The sequence below is a fragment of the Alosa pseudoharengus genome, unplaced genomic scaffold, assembly GCF_046254945.1.
Source record: "Alosa pseudoharengus isolate Yale_2024_CS ecotype anadromous, Long Island Sound unplaced genomic scaffold, YU_APseudo_1.1 YU_APseudo_1.1_scf_11, whole genome shotgun sequence".
Lineage (NCBI taxonomy): Eukaryota > Metazoa > Chordata > Actinopteri > Clupeiformes > Clupeidae > Alosa > Alosa pseudoharengus.
Window position 1 is genome coordinate 19,013,004 of NW_027468576.1, and position 17,998 is coordinate 19,031,001.

At 45.2% G+C, this 17,998-nt stretch overlaps 1 protein-coding gene across 1 annotated transcript in view; it reads right to left on the minus strand.

Moving 5' to 3' along the window:
• The window catches only part of hcn2b (hyperpolarization activated cyclic nucleotide-gated potassium channel 2b), a 32,826-nt gene extending 16,138 nt beyond the window's left edge, over window positions 1-16,688 (minus strand). The window contains exons 1-4 of the mRNA XM_076278254.1: window positions 16,051-16,688; window positions 13,275-13,698; window positions 8,225-8,386; window positions 447-665 (exon numbers count right to left, since the gene is read on the minus strand). Coding sequence (XP_076134369.1) covers window positions 447-665; window positions 8,225-8,386; window positions 13,275-13,698; window positions 16,051-16,622 — 1,377 coding nt within the window. The 5' untranslated portion in view covers window positions 16,623-16,688. The remainder of the gene's footprint in view (window positions 1-446; window positions 666-8,224; window positions 8,387-13,274; window positions 13,699-16,050) is intronic.
• Window positions 16,689-17,998: the final 1,310 nt, after the last annotated feature.

Here is a 17,998-nt window from a genome sequence, read left to right on the forward strand (position 1 = left end):
ACCCAGCAATTACCTAAGTAGGTGGTGCTTATGGCGTACGGCGCAAGGGCACAACAGTGTGTTGTGGCGCCCAGATGTAGCAGCGGCCCTCCCAGTGGGATCAAACCCAGAGCTGTCTCGTCTGGACGTTTCATCTCCAATAAACGATCAGCGGCCCGTCGCCGCATACACACACACACACACATATGGATGTACATACATATGGATGCTCACATATACAGACACACAAATAATTGCACACGCACGCACATGGCAACGCACACGCACGTGCACACACACACTAAAAGGCCTCGTTGCCAGTAGGCTGTGCCACTGTGCATTGCTTACCTCAGGTAAGCGTAACGCAAGGTAACGCAGGCCGCGGCATGGCAAAGGCACATGGTGTAGCAGGTGGCACCTACAATCATGCTGAGCACACACACACACAGAAACACACACACACTCACCTTTTCCTGGTACTGGCGGCGCGAGGAATCCAGGGACTGGATGAGGGCGGTGGCGTGGCCGATGAACATGGCGTAGCAGGTGGCGCCCACGATCATGCTGAGCATGGTCAGCCAGATATCAGACATACTCTCCGGGGCCTGGCGGCCATAGCCAATGCACAACATGTGACTCATGGCCTTAAACAGAGCGAAGGAGTAGAGCTCGCTCCACGAGTCATTCTGCAGGAGGGAGGGAGAGAGAGAGAGGAAGAGAGGGGGGAGAAAGCCAAGAGAGGAGATGGAGAGAGAGAGAGATGGAGGAGAAAGAGAGATAGAATAAGAAATAGGTGAGAGAGAAACAGCCAGACAGAGAGGGAGTAAAAGAGAGAGAGAGAGAGAGGGGGGGGGTATTATGAATAGGCAGCGATGAATTCTTAGCCAAGCTCAAGAGAGGGTCTAATCATCACATCACAGGATTTTTGGCTCTGTGGAGAGAACACTTCAGACAACTCACTGACGAGGAGCCATTAAGTCTGTTCTCCTTCAGAAAAAAGATGTGTTAGATATGTGTGTGTGTGTGTGTGTGTGTGTGTGTGTGTGTGTGTGTGTGTGTGTGTGTGTGTGTGTGTGTGTGTATGTGTATACAGCCCCAGCCCCCCTAACACCTCGTGCTGGATTCATCATAAACGCTCTGCCCTCATCAGCCTTAAAAAGGAAGCTGTGTCAGACCAGCCAATCCACTTGTGCCAACGCCACTGATGTCACCTCCCTCCCAAAACAGCTGTTCTCACACACACACACACACCGTTCTCCATCTCCAGCCGAGGAGGAACAATGCCACGGAGGCCTGGAGAGGCTCCTTATCGACGTCCCGCATCCACCCCCACATCCCACCCCACATCACGTCCGGGAGGAGGGCTATTTGGGGAGACCGCCATTGGTATTCAGTGTGGCAGCGCAACAGGCTGCGGTGGCTTGAGCAGAATAAGCAGATAAGTGAGCGCAGCTTATGATTGCTTTCCAATGGGGACACGGTGAAGTTGGGGGACGGAGAGGGAAGTCATGGAAACAAGGCTGGGAAGGACAGAGCTAATCTGAGGATGACGAAGAGGTGGGTGTGAGCTGTGTGTGTGTGTGTGTGTGTGTGTGTGTGTGTGTGTGTGTGTGTGTTGGAGGGATGGTGGGGGTGGAGGTGCAGAGCGGTGATGTCCTTGTCTGTCAGGCTCAGGTTGGTAGCAGTCGGGCCCTCGCCTTGGAAGACAGTGGGGGGCAGAGTGAAGCACTCTACCGTTGCCCATCAGCATGCTGGGTGCGGCCTGTGTGTGTTTCGTAGGGGAAGCATCAACCAAGACAAAAAACACACACATACACAATTCACACACACACAAACACACACACACACAATACACACACACACACACACAATACACACTAGACATGCATTGAGTACATAAATATGTACACAGTAAAATAATAGCCTACATAACTACAGTCTGCACCAAACAAACACAAACACACAGACATGGAAAACATTTTCCTTTTTCCCTTTGTTTGGCTCAGTGAGCATTAACCCATGTGATTATCTGTGCATAATCACTGTCCACACACACAAGACACAGACACACACATGTATATACACACACAAACACACACACACATATCCACACAGAAACACACACAGGCATACACACACAAAAATACACACATTGAAGGAGTCCATTGTGTTTTTTTTACTGAGGCCCCTCCTATAAAGCGAGGCTCCTATAAGTCGTTTGTGTGGAGCGTGAAGCCGTGCCATCTTCCCACCTTCCACATTATTAACAAACACAGTGCACCTCGGGAACACAGAGAAAAATGTAATGCCTGTGTGTGTGTGTGTGTGTGTGTTTTTAAGCATTTCTCTCCTCAGTTCAGCTCTTCTCCCTCGTCCTCCACCTAAACACCAGACCACCTCAAAACCACTCTTGTGATGCATCTATGCGTCCAGCTAGCAGTATCAATAAATAAGATTGCTCGCTAGATAGATAGCCATCTCCGTCTGCACGCACAGCCACTGCTGTTGCTGTCGCGCCACTGCGCCGCGACTTATCTGAAATAACTGCTCACTGAGGCTTTCACAAAGCTGCCGTGCCTGACAGCATTTTGTCTTGTGTAAACATATGTGATGTGTTTTTTCTTCTCACTCCTAGGCTTACCGATGGCCCCATTTTATAGTAGGTTCAGCAGTTACATTTCATTTCAGTGGAAGTATGCACAACATCTCCTCAAGGGACCCTTCTGACTGACAATATTTATGTTCATTACACTGAACACACTTATGCATTCAATGTATGGAGTCCGAGTCCAGTGGGCCTATGTTGTTAAACCAAGAATCCTGTCATGTCCTGACAAATGCCTTTATGCCCGCTCATGCATCTTAATGACTCCTGTCACTGTCAGCAGTAAAAGTGACTGATAGAGTGAATCTCCTGACTGGAATATCCAAGACCATTAGAGATCAGCAGGAGAAAAAATCTATCTAGCATCTATCTGGTACAATAGCCATTCCATCGTAAGCAACAGAGAGGAAGTCCTTTCTGTCTAAGCCAAAGAAATTATACTAACTGTACTTTGATCCTTTATTGATTAAAAGAGAAAAATCAAGCACATCCCATAGTCCATAAAGATGGCTGCAGGTTCAGAACAGGCAGCATAGCATATATCAAATATTTTATTGAAGTACGGAATGAACCGCTCACACAACATGGCTTCCATTTAAATATTTTTTTGCTTGTTATGATATTTATTCCATACAGTAATTTAACATTCTTATACATGTGTGAACCAGTAGCCTACCCATCTTCATTGGCAGACTTTAGGATGTGCGTGACTTTTCGTTTATTATCTGTTCCATCACCGCTCATTTAGCCTTGAGCGCTACTATGTTCAGCTGGTGTACACACAGTCGCACAGTAGGGGCCCCATGCAGAGTTATGCTAACAAACTGTAAAAGGATCACAGGAACACGTTGTATTTGCATTATACTGCATGTCCCGTCCCCTTAAGAGAGTGCATATTGCTGTATAATCCATTTTACAAGGCGCGCTAGCTGGCTGGCTAGTGTTTGAGAGTGTCCCAGTAATACATGATAATACATGGTTCCAGTAATATTGTTACTGCTGTGGACTTCAGTGCTCTCACGACCCCCGCCACAGAGCAGGAAGACCTCCGGGGCTGGACATTTAATCAGGGCTAGCCGTAGCGCTAGGCTAAACTAGCGCTAGTGCTAATAAAGGGCTTCCAGCCAGGTGGAGGCCTGATGATGTGTGGCAGACCTCAGGGCAGACAGTCACACACAACAGGAGCACAGTGGGGGCTACTGCGGCTGCCGCCGCGAGGAGAGATGGAGGAGGCTGTAGGGGGCAGAGCCAACCAGGATGGGGCCAGGGCTGAGCAGAGGATGCTGCTCGGAATGTGTTGTGTCTTTAGCGGGGTTAAGTGTGGCGGTGATGCGGGGGCCCGTGGGGGCATCAGGGGACGTGTGCTTCTCATTAGCCTTATGTGTCCTGACAGGCCAGTGCACCACTGCGATGGCTCCAGTAATGGAATAAATGAATAAGGAGGAGAGGAGGTTCTAATTAGCAGTTAAGGAAGAGAGATTTCCTGTGGCAATGTCTAGCTGTCTCTGTGTGTGTGTGAGAGAGAGAGAGAGAGAGAGAGGGAGAGAGAGAGCGATACTGTGTGACTATGTTGCTGTTTACATTGTGTGTGACAGAGAGAATATGATACCTGTCTGTGCATGTGCATATGACAGCGTACTTGCATAACAGGGTTTTTTATATGAATATGTGAGAGAGAGGGACACAGGGATATATGGGGAGAGGAGTGTGTATGCCTGTTACCATAGTTCATTTATATGAGTGTGTATCTGCATGTGCATGTGATATTAGATACATGTCTGTGTGTGTCTGTGTGTGTGTGTGTGTGTGTGTGTGTGTGTGTGTGAAACTGCGTGGGTGGACGTATGTTCTGGTCTGATGGACAGTGGCGGGCTGAACGGATGACATGCTCGTCAGCTCTCAGGACACATAGAGAGTTGGCGGATCAGGTCTGAGTGGATGGAGAGGTTTTATTGTAATTCCATTGATCCGCCGGTGATTGAAAAGAAGGGTCTGGAAATTAAAACCAAACCACCTGCCGCTGATTTACGTAAGTGAGGAACTTTAATTCAATCAGCCCGCCACAACAGCGTCATAAATCCCTCCGCTACACAGCTGACGCACAGGTCCAAATTTATTGCCTTGTACTCCCCAATCTCCAGGGTCCAGACAATGCTTTAAACGGTACTGATTGATCGCTTCGTCTGGTTAAATAAGAGGACGCCAGCTGTAAGCACGCGCATCTGTGTGAGTATCACTGTGCAGTAACCTATAGGCCTTCTGTCTCCAGCCGGATCATATATCGCTGTGTTGTGGGTTTGAGGCAATACACCTCTCCAGAGGTTGGTGACCTTGACTGCTGCACACACGCCCGCCGCCATGGTAACAGGAGTGGCGGTTCCCTGGGAAACCGGGAGTAACAGGAGCAGTGTCCAGAGCAGATAGAGGGGCCTGTCGTGTGTCTCAGGCCACACCCAGATAGCTGGTCCAGATATCTGTATTTATGCAGTGAGACACTGCGAAGGAGCACAGCCGCAGCTGTATGGCAGACTACATTTCCCACAATCCCTTTTCTTTGATACGGAATCCAAATGGTCACAACTACTTCTAAAGACATGTCATTTGTTCGCAGCTCCTCTCTCTGGTATCATTTCAATTTCAACTCAAGGGCAACATCCACCTTCTCCGATTTCACCAGACAGAAAATGAGTAGAGATACTAGGTGGGCGCGGCCACGCTAACATCTCCCACCACTAAATACAAGCATCAATCCATCAGACACTGAGCCAGCATAAGTAACTACATACCTATAAACAGTGTTGTAGTCAAGTCACTATGCCTCGAGTCCGAGTCCAGGTTCGAGTCCTCAGTGTTCAAGTCCGAGTCAAGTCCAAGTCATTAAAAAAAAATTCCAAGTCAAGTCCGAGTCGAGTCCACTACTCATCCGAGTCAAGTCCGAGTCGAGTCACTATTGATCGATCCACGTCGAGTCCGAGTCGAGTCCCCATTGATCAAGTCGAGTCCAAGTCCAGCACTAAAGTAAGCATAGCCTACATGTCGTTCCATTTTTTTCCATTGCAGATGAAATCCTTAAAAGCAGGGTGCCATCACTTGTGTGAAAGTAGTATTGCCAAATTTCTTGCCAAACCCAATGTGTTGTATTTATTATATCGGAGAGAATACCATACCATAGCTATACCATAGCCTATAGGCCTATAGGCGATGTAGAGCAATCCACATCCCAATCACACAGGCCATTAAGTCACATTATGCTGACTGCTGACAATTGTATAGGCAGTGTTGTAGAAGTTCATACTTCACAAGAGCTAGATGAACGTTGGAGTAGGCCTATTTTGTAAGAGGTAGTGTGGATCATAAAAGGGCATTTTTTTAAATTCTGGCTGTTAAATAGCCTACACAATTTTAGCGCAGTTTGGGAGGGACAGGAGCAGGGCCCGTCTTGGTAGCTTCTTTCTGACTCCCGTGACGTGAACACTGCTACCGGCAACTGCATAATTATGTTATCTCTTCACTGACACTATGGAGACATATTTCACGTCAACAATAGAGATGAAAACTAGCTTTAGGTTAACGAAGATGTAGATCATCTGCCTAATTAATATATTTGTGCAACAGGCCACGTTCATTTCAGCGAGATGAGTGAAATAAATGTTTTTTTAAGCTGCCATCGCCATACTATTTGCTACGATATTCACCTGTTAGAAATAGAACACGTTGCTATTTCCTTTTTTTTCGTGCACTGGATTAGGCTATCAAATCGCTCGTTTGAACAGTAACAGTAATCCAGTTCATGTGGTTTTAAATATAGTTGTTTCTGGCCTACCCACGAGAGGTTCAGTTTGTCAGTATAACTTGCGCAGACACGTAGGCCTACATTGACACTACATGGACACTCTACTAGGCAATTTAATGTTATGCTTCTATATTTTATGACACCAAAATTAAGAAGTATGCTACATCTTGATAGGGAAAACGTTTAGTTTATTTTTCTTTCATCCGATAATAGCCTGCTGCAAATTAACAGACAGAAGCACAGCTGGGCACGCCCCGAATGAAAATGAATGAATGGAACCTCGCTTCTCGTGTCAGTCAGGGAAAACACTGTTCACCAAGTCACGATGATCAGCTATCCAGCAGCAGTGTGTGTTGTTTAGCCTAGGCTAATCTTAGGTAATGTTATGTCATGTATGAGAACTAATATTGCCTGGCAATAGCCTACTACATTGAAATAGCGGCGGCCATATCTCCAGGCATTTTGGTGTTAAAGTTAACGTTAGTTTGCTTTGCATGTGAACATGATGTGACTTGCGATGTAGCCTACGACACGAAGCAGTAGCCTAACATTCCCTTGAACTAAAATTAGTATTACGAACAATTTAGATATTAAAATCATATAGCAAATTATAGCCTAATGACATACTACAATTATAGCCTTATGATATATTACAAAAAAAAGTCGAGTCCTCGACGAGTCATCGCGAGTGCGAATGCACGAGTCCGAGTCCAAGTTCGAGTCATCAGTGCTCAAGTCCAAGTCAAGTCACGAGTCTCTAAATTTAGCTAATGACTTGGACTCGAGTTCGAGTCTCGGACTCGAGTACTACAACACTGCCTATAAATATAGTAGTAAGCACTGTACTTGAGTACTTGAGTGTACTTGAGACTGAGGTGCAGGTGCTTGTGGTTGTCATGGGTAACAATGCCCAGCATCATCTGCCTGACTTGGCCCTGCATCCTCTGGGTCTGACACTAGGCCGTGATGGGAGTGACCGTGCTGGAGTGGGCTGGGATGGGCACTCCTGGAGCAGATGGAGGCGCCACAGTTGGGTGGCACAGCTCACAGACATCACCCACAGGCACCCTGGCACACGATAGGATCGCATATGCACCCGCTGCCAATGTTGCCTGATTTCTCTGCTCTCTGAGCTGTTCTGTGGCAGCTGAGTGCTCTCTGGTAGAATATTTAAGATGGGATTTTTAAACACACTTTATTTGGATACTGTACAAGACACTGGCTATCAGTACACTTTCAGTGACACTTCGGTCAAAGTCTGCGTCTTATGTTTGTATGTGTTTGCATCTGTAGTGAAGTGAGATCTCTTGTCTTCCCACAAAAGGAAAGGATTTCTTTGAACTTTCTATGAACTGAGACAGAACAATCAGTGACAGGGAGGTCCACTGGCAGGGCTAACTGACTCTAAGCTGAGTGTTCACAGCCAGATAAAGCTGAAGTAGGATACACACAAACACACACAGACACACACAGACACACAGACACACACACACACACACACACACACACACACACACACAAACACACTCACACACTGTATATTCCAAAGCAACTGAGGGCAGATGAGGTGTCCTCTTCTGACGTTCATCTTCTGACTCACTGAAGAGCACACTTTCCAGTCACTCTGAAATTTGGATTGCCTGCATTGAATTCCTAGTTCACCTACTGCTGCAATATACAGTATAAACAACAGCTGATAAACAACTGATAGAGTTGAAGAAGTAGGAAAAAGTTGGCTCACACACACACACACACACACACACACACACACATACACACACACAATATACAGACATATAGCAATATGAATTCACATTTCTCTGATGGACCTTCGTAAGGGCACTTACCACCATCTTGTTGAGGGAGACCCAGCAGTCAGAGGGGAAGTCCTGCAGCATGGGCACCAGGAACTGCAGGCATCCGTCCCAGTGGCACAGCAACAGCATCATGCCAATCAAGTTAAAGATGCGCATCACCGCACTGGCCAGGTCATAGGTCATATGGAAGATCTGATACATGGTAACGGGGAGAGAAATAGGGGGAAGAGGGAGGAGGGAGAAGAGAGAGAGAGAGAGAGAGAGAGAGAGACATTCCTCTGTATGATTGCTTTGGCAATGCAATACTTTTCTGTCATATCATACTTTAAAGGGAAACTTGGCAGGATTTCCCCCTCTGCTGGAGAAATTGTGCATTATGCTATTTCAAACTGTGGGAAAAGGTAACTAAAGCACATGGATTTGTTTACAAGCTAGCGAACGGTTAGCATAAGTTTGGCAGAACTATGTGGATGTTACAAGGTAAGAAACACGATTTAAATCGAGTTTATTGTTTCTCACTTCTCTTTCCAGGACGGTAGTCTCAATGTTGCAAGGTTGGTTTTCCGCCTGGGGACGCTAGGCGCAGCGGGGAAAGTCACCATTTTCACCGGAACAGGTAATTTAACCATCCAAATGATTTCTAAACGGGTTTATTACGTTGAAATTGTTACCAAGTTCCCCTTTAAATTGGAATTTGAATCAAGAGAGAAAATATTGGAAGGCAGGCCCTGGTCTGATGTACATATCCTGCATATGAATGATGAATCCATTGAGAAATTGTAACACACTTTCAACCAAAGATTAGGGCCAGATGAGTCACTTCTTTACCTATTCCTCTCTCAGTTACCTACCCAAACGTGCTACTTCCAAGACTGTTTTGACCTTGCTAAGTGCTAAATACCAAACACTCACTTTTGTTCAGACACTTTCATTTGCTTTCAGAGTCTCTGAAATGCGTAGAAAATGTACATGATGATGAAGAGCACGTTCATTACCACGCCTAAACTGCAGACAGGTTCAAAGATGCAACAGACTGCTGTCGGCTCTTTGATGCCAAAACATTCGCTTTATTAAAATCATGTGTATCGATACTCACACTCAGCTCATTACCCCACCACCGTTTTAATGAGCCCAAATGTGTGCTTTAAGACTATCCACTCATCCCATCAAAAGTCGGGTAACAAACACTAGGCTACTACTTCGCTCTTTGCCCCAATTTGTGTTTAATGAGCTGTAAAGGGGTGGACAAATGGCATAGACAGCTGTTCAAAATCTACTGGTGGCTCACTGAAGACTCTTTCTTGAGATGTACTTCTGTTTATGTCATTCTGTTCTGTGTCTGTCGGTCTTGTCAGTCTTTCTGTCTGTCTATCTCTCTCTCTCTCTCTCTCTCTGTGTGTATACTCAGGTGCATGCTTTTCAAAAGGGCAAAAGAGCTGCCACTCTCCTCGAGACCAGAAACAACGCTAGCCACACACCTGAGACGCACTGCATGGCCTACATAAGGACTGGGGCTATAAATATCCCCCCAAGAAGACGTGATGAGTTCTCTCTTTCTCTCCCTCCGTCTCTTTATCTCTTACTGTCTGTCTGCCCAACTGTCTCTCTGCTGCTCACTCACGTTCAGACTCACATACAGCGTGTCATCATCATATGGAATTATTCTGAATCTTTGTAGGTTAGTGGCTGTTAATTATTCATGCCTTGAACATCCTCTGCAATCTCTCGCTTTCTGACATTACTGGGGGGTATAAGAATTCATGCACCAGTCTTCTGCATATTGTTTTTTGTTTTGTTTCTAATACGGCAGCCTGTCAGACCACATTAAGGTCAGGACCCTGCGAATATTTGGTTTCAGTGTGCACTGCGAGCCCCTCCATTCCCCCTCGTCAGCTCTGATTCACTGTGTTCCGCCTTGACCGCCCCGGCTGCTTTGATCAGGGTCACGGGCAGAACGGGGTCTCCCACCACGGGGAAACACTCCCCAGCCCGCCACGCGGAAGGGACGGCGACGACCCCAGCACGCTGTGTCTAATGGACCGTGTCAGGCTTCAGCACACGCGCCGCAAGATAAGATTTCTTCAAGACATTCGGCACTGTGGTGTGTGTGTGTGTGTGTGTGTGTGTGTGTGTGTGTGTGTGTGTGTGTGTGTGTGTGTGTGTGTGTGTGTGTGGCATGGGCCACGTCAGTGAGACAGTTCGCCTGTTTCAGATGCTTCATGTGTACCAGAACTTCCTGAAGTATTTAAGTTATTAAGAAGGACTGTGCATCACAAGAAAAAAATGCATTTTGATCCATCATAAATTATTCAGTTGAAATGTGATTGCTCCACTGCTCAAGTGGATAATGGTTTAATGTCAGCTGGAACATTCTTAATGGATTAAATAAAATGTAAGGCGAAATCAAAAGAAATCAAAAGCGGAAATATGCCACGTAACAGTCAGGAAAAAGAGAAGAAAAAAGATGTGTGACCATCTTTAAAGGAGAACGAGAATCCAATGGAGCAGAATGCACAAGGGACCACTCCTCCATGGCAGAGCCAGTTCATGAAAAAATGAAACATCCGCCCTACAATGTGACAGTGGATGGAGTGGGCATGATAGAGGCTTTCCTCTTGAGAAAATAACACACACACACACACTCTCTCTCTCTCTCTCTCCCTCTCCTCTCAGCGGCTCTATTCCTGGCCTTGTTCTGGAGAAGGTGTGTGTGTGTGTGTGTGTGTGTGCATGTGTATGTGTATGTGTGCTAGGGATGGGCAATACAGGCTCATACCACTCTATGTGTGTGTGTGTGTGTGTGTGTGTGTGTGTGTGTGTGTGTGTGTGTGTGTGTGTGTGTGTGTTATGTGCATGTGTATGTGTATGTGTGCTAGGGATGGGCAATACAGGCTCATACCACTCTATGTGTGTGTGTGTGTGTGTGTATGTGTGTGTGTGTGCATGTGTGTGTGTGTCAGAGGGGCCCTGAGAGAAGGTGCATCTGACACAAACAACAGCAGGCTCCTCCGCTCAGCACATTTCATTCGATATGCGTCTCAGAGAGACCCTCAAGGACACAGCATGGCGAGAGGGCTATGCTCCAGTGTGTCGGTGTCCGAGTCCGAGTGACAGCGACCGGACCAGACTGATCTGATCCCTTCTGATGCCCGTTTCGTTTTCCTCGGCCTCAGCTGTCTGTCTCCAAGCATCTGAGAGTGTCTCCTTCCTGACCAAGTGAAATGGTGATCTAAAAATATGAAATGGCCATCTCCCAGTCCTCTAAGAGGCTGACTCAGACCCCGCCCCTTCATGCAACACTTTTCCGCCTTTTGGCTTATTATTCAACGTCCTCACCTATCAAAGTGTTATTTTTGTTCAATGAATGTTTATTAAAAGCAAAAGGTTAATCTTGCTAATATTTTCAGACTCTGCTCAGGTCAGCAATGTTGTTATTAAACAAGGTGGTCTGTTCAAAGAGACGACAGAGTCTAGCACTGCAGTCTGTGGCATAAGGCTGATTCAGTAATTGGGAGGGGGGGTGGCTCAAATGACCGGCCTACAATCAGGAGACGGGCTGTCCCAATGAACCGAGTGGACAACCACACAGAGATGAGTCAGAGAGCCTCTCTTTACGTTTCCTTAACACACGCAGGGCAGGCTCAACGTGTGGAACAGAGAGTCCCTCTAGACAAAATATTGAATGATTCATTTCAAGGCTACCGAGTTCACTAAGTGCTAGACATAACAAAACAATGTGTGGAATCACATTTAGATTTGTTTTGCCTTTCTAAACCTCACACAGTTGTGCTCTAGTTTAACTAGAAGCTGAGGGATTCATTAGAAGCTGTTTAATAACTCCGTTGCAAGTTGTAATTTGGACTGTTCAAAAGGAAAGGATAAATATATGTCACAGCTGTTGAAATAACACATTTTCATGCTTGAAAAGGCCAGATTGCCCAAAAGAATATTTCATTGCGTAAGGCCGTCAAGCAATAAACAACCTCTTAGTATTGTCTCTTCCATTCAGTTTCCTTGTACTGAAGCTTGCAAAGTAGGCCACATCGGCACATTAGAACAACTTTCAAACCCCCCAAAATATAACATTAATGTAACAGATGTTAATGTTAACATTAATGTAACATTTCTAATCACTGAGGAGATTGCCTTCCATTATCTTTGAAGTGAACAATTTCATATGAGAGTAAGATTATCCCATACACAACTATTTAGAATAGACCTTTGGCTACTATATATACTTGCTCTACATGGCTATAAAAACTATATTCCCATAATTTATTAACAAATCTGTGGAATTCAGATACATTTTTCATTTTCTGTCACCCTTAGGAAAACATGTTTCATGTCCTACAATCTTTTCATCGCAGATCACATTAACAAATCATACAAATGTTAAAAATGTTTTCTGTTGCCAAAGCTCCAATGCTCAAATGTCACACTGGTGAAATCAACATTGGCTGAGCAGAAATACATACGCAATAAGAGAATTTTTTTTTTTTTTCAGGCCCAGTTCTCAACATATTTCTCCAAAGACTCCTATCCAATGGAACTCAAAGCAATAATGATGAAAGAATAATTATCATGGGACCTAATGTCTGAGGAGTATAATGTAATATCTAAGACCTGCAACTCATTCAGTCTGCTTATGACAACAGAAAGCTATTTTACCTTTTCCTAATGTCACATAAAATGTGCTGACAGAAACATATACAGAGCCTAACCAAGACATTTACTTTCATCATTCTGGCTTCACTGCTTCTCACTGGAGATAGTAAATTGCCTCTGCATTACGTCACTCTCGCTGCCGATTGTGTGCTGGCAACCTGTGTACTGCCAGCAGAACCTAATGTCCTCGTCTGCAAAGTTTGTTTTCTCGGTCGCCATAACTCTGAGACCCCTGGCCTGCACTCCTTCAACCTCCACTGCTCTGGCACAGTACAGACACTTCAGACAAGCCCTTCCTTATGAGGTCATGCTTATCTGACGGAGCTCTTTGTAGATGTAAACTCTGTCTGGCCAGCTGTGTTTAGCCTTCCCACTCGTGTCAAATACCAGAACCTGTTGCTGGGACGACGCTTACCTCCTCCCACTGATGGATGTAGCGGATGAGTCTGGAGAGGCGCAGCAGTCTGAGCAGACTCAGGATCTTGGTGAACCGGACGATGCGTAAGGCGCGGGCCGTTTTGTAAACCTCGGAGTCGATGCCCTTCTCCACGATGAGGAAGATGTAATCCACGGGGATGGACGAGACGAAGTCCACCACGAACCAGGACTTTAGGTACTTCTTCTTGATCTTTTTGGGGTCGAGAATGATCTCTGTGTTGTCCTCGAAGACAATGCCCGTGCGAAAGTTCAGCACCAGGTCTACAAGGAAGAAGGTGTCAGACACCACGTTGAAGATAATCCACGGAGTGGTGGTCTCATCCTTGAAGAAGGTGATTCCCACAGGAATGATAATTAGATTGCCAACCATAAACATGAGCATTGTGAAGTCCCAGTAGAACCTATAATATGGGGGCATATGAAACACCAAATGTATTCATGAAACTGTACATCAAACTTCCATGACAATACAGTAACCATATTTGCCCATTTTGAAAACTGTTAATTGTTGCATGTACACTCATGAAGATACTGAAGCAACATGATCACAGTAAGAAAATAGACATAGGCCTGCATTTCTACATGTCCTGAACCTGGAAACCTGAAAAAGCTGTTCAATTTAATTTGAACATGGATTTGGACTTGAAAAAGAAATACAATGAAATATTATCAGTAGGAGAAGATATGCTTACTTATTTGTAGCCTAATTGTTTGACAATACTGAAGTGAACTAGCTTAACCTGTGCCACTGGAAAGCACACCACTGTTTCAGCAACCTAAATGTCCACAAAGAATTTGTGGTAGCGCACAGGGTTACATAAAATAGGCTGTTCCAGAGCCACCAGACACATCAGAGGCTAAGTATGTAAAGTAGGTGTGTTACTCCGTGTCTCTCAGATGGGATGCAAATTCAATATTACCCCCCTCCTCTAGGCAAGGTCATCACAAGGACAGAGTATAGGCAATCAAAGGAGTATGAACTAGCGAGGGTGAACGGCCAACTGAAAACAAAATGCAGCCATATTGTGCTTCAGTCACTTCTGTGTTCTGGATAAGCGAAATTATGTCGTCGAAAGGATGTGTTTTTTTTTTTTTTTTTTAAATAAGATTAATCACCGAGAAATAAGCACGTCGGTCGAGCAGGAAAGTATGTGCCACGGTTGCGTTGACCGGTGATCCGGTGTAGGGTGTGTCAAAGCACCGCCTCAATATCATGAAGTGCCGTTAAATGCTTCACACGAGGAGCAAAATCTCTGGAAATGAATTTATGATAGCTTTTAGGCTAATTGAGACATATGCTCGACCGCTTTTTCCTCATGCTACCCTTGGTGCTAATTCTGCTTTTAACAATGTTCAGTAGCTGTCCCTGGTTCTGAAGCCGATGCCAAACGCCTCGGAGTGACTAAAGTCTCAATGTGGCGTAGACGTAGACTAACAAAAATGGCAATGCAATCAGCAGCTGTTCACAATAAGAATACGAAAGTTAGAGATCTACATGGTTACGATTATAGGCTACATGTCCGCCTGTCAATCCAATGGAAAGAGTTTAAATCTTCACAAAGGCACTGTAGTGACTGCCATTTATTGTACTCTGTCGCCTGACATTTGCATGACGTATTGTAGGCTACTTTTCTACCTCATGCAAATTGCACTTTTAACCAAGCTGTTCAGAAATGGTACACCAGGCTTCTACTCAAAGTAAAAATACAATGGGAAGATATCTGAGATGCAATACTTATATGTAATAAAGGCATTCGTCAGAGATTAAACCTGTCTAGCATCCAATGGAATAGACAAATAATATCGTAACGCGCAAGCAAGGTAACAGGTAAATGCATGGTACATAACAGCATAATTCAGCAAGCGTGTGCACGAAATTAATACGAGGTTGGGAAAATATATATAGCCTACGTTGAAACAGGGCTTAGAATGAGCAATGCAATGCACCTGAGCGCCAGGGGTTAACTTTTTCTCGGGATGCTATAAAGATCTTCGCTAAGGCACTGGATATTAAAGACAGAAACATAACATATGTGAACACTGAAATCATGTTTAATATGTTAGAAGACAAGCGTTGCCAGTGCGCCTTATTCCAAGATGTGTAGCCTAAGCGCAACTCCGACCATTACAGTGATACACTTCAGAGGCGCATGGAATGTTTTGTTGGGGCGACCAGGGAGTGATAGTAGTTGGACTATACCCAGTGTATAACATGCCTAAATCAGTGGCATTAGGGTTATTTTAGGGTGATATTTGTAGCGTATGACATTCATTTGAACTGCGCCTCCCGGAGAGTCGTCGTGAGAAGTCGTTAGGCGAGTTTTACGCACAGGTTTTGTACCTAATGCAAACATTTAAGTCGTTTTAAGCTTTCTTATAACGAATTCTCAGATATGGCAGATGAAATTCATACCAGTGAATACCTGTTTGACATTGCGATGTAGTCAACGTTACAACTTACTTTGTCAAGCATTTCATTTGCGCACAAATGAGGGAGCGCAACAAAGCTGACATTCTGAATTTGAATCCACAAATAAAGTTGGCATACTAAGGAAGGTAAGGTAGGGTGTCATTTCCAGGGGGAGTGGCTCAATTATGGGTATGTCATTTATGATTCTGAACATTTGTCCCCAAGTTGCAGAAAGCCTACCAGCAATAAGGTCGTTCATCATATTGTTTGGGGTCAGAAGTCATGAATCATGATCACAAACCTGAACGTACCAAACCAAACCAGACCTACATAGAGCTCCTACCTGAAATCACTGTACGGGTGAATAATCCAGTTGCCAGCTGATTTGACTCTTTCTTGCTCCTTTTCCACTGCTTTTTGACTTCCAAACATACGCAAGGAAAACTTGTTAACTCCAGGCTGCAGCATGGAACTGAACTGTCTCTGCATGTAAGTTTGATTGTCTCGTGGCTCCCCATCTTCTCCCACGAGGTGAGGTCCGTCTTCGGACTTGGAGAAGGTGACAGAGTTTCTGGGCTGGTGCTGGTTCGGACCCGATCCAATTCCCTGCACGGACGAGGCCTTCCTGCTCGGAGCATTGGAGAAGGAAACCCTGGAGTCCTTTTTCTCAGAAACACCACTGGTAGCAGTTGTGCCCCCAATACTGGACGTCTCGGCCCCGTGGACCTGTGTAGAAGATCCGGTAGGAGTTATTGAGCCGTCCATACTGGCGGTGGAATTACATACAGTTGTTTTTTTGTCGTCGTCAGCCGCGACTCCGCCACCTGTCTGCGTCTCTTGTTTAGAGACAATTGAGGGCAAGCTCCTAGGACCGACAGTGTCTCTAATGCAATCTCCGTTTTGGTTGCATATCATGCCGGTGCCAATTCCACCTCCAAACCCATTGCACAACCTGGTAACTCTGGCTCCATTTGTTAGGTCCCTTCGGCTTCTGAGGATGCAAGCGCCACATCCAAAGACATCTTTCTCACAAAGCAGCGCTGATGTTGTGGTGGCCGTGGAAGTGAGAGGCGCGGAATCCTCGCCTTCCGATGATAGATCGTTGTCGTTTGAAATCTTGCTCGCCGTTACGGCTGCTCCCCCTCCTGGTGTGAAATTCCTCACACCGAAGCTGCCAGCATCCTCACCAGCACCACTGCTATCACTTCCTTCATCCATCAATGGCTGCAACTGTGGTTGTTGGAATTTGAGCTGTTCTTCTCCATCTTCTGATTCATCCATGACAGACCTAGCTCCGTAAAATGTCCTGTCCTGTCATGGCTCAGACGAAGGGAGGATTATTCATTGTTTGCATCCAGTGACACCAGTAGCCTACCAGACGCCACACCAGTCCCGCTGCTTTGGCTACAATCGCAGCTGTTGCTTCCTCTCCCGGCGACAAAACAAGTGCAGCCCCTATCTTTTTAAACATCAGTGTTACACTGAAACATAACGGAGATAAAAAATATTTAAATTTAGTTAAATTACATCTGTGAAAAAACAAATTAATGGAGATATCTGTATTTCTGCAGTGATGAGTAGGCGACATGTCTCATCAAACAAATTTAGATAGATAGATAGATAGATAGATATAGATAGATACTTTATTGATCCCCAAGGGGAAATTCAAGAAAACTAGAGTTTATTGACAACATAGCCCAATTGTTAATTCACTTATCTGAAGTGTAATTTTGCTATGAACGGACAGAAAAGTTAATTTACTACAACACAAGTTGGTAGCCTATGGCTACTGCACACTTCCAACAGTCCGAGGCCTACACAACACACTTCAGAACTGAGCAAAGGGCTCCATCTAGTGGCCAACTAAATATTCTCCGATGCATGATGCCTTTTTGTACATCACCAAACTTCTACTACCTGACTGTTTAAAATCAAGAAATGTGTTGTGGACTCGTGTTGAACAACTGCTTGCATGTGACACATCAGCACTATGTGATACAACATGAAAATGGACAGAGGTAATATGGCAGCCAGATTATACACGTCACACGTGGAGAGAGAGCGAGAGAGAAATAGACATCTTTATATCTGAGGGCAAAGGGGTATTTGCTAATAGGATACACATTGCCATTGTGAGGGAATTGGGAGCCTCATGGTGCCTGATTACATCCTCCTGTGCTCAGGAAAGGTGGGGAGGGGAAAGATGCAGCAATGAGTCTGCTGGAAAGGTCGTATTTTGGAAGACTATATTTGTGGAGTAACTTGTATACTGCAGATTAATTAGTAACTCA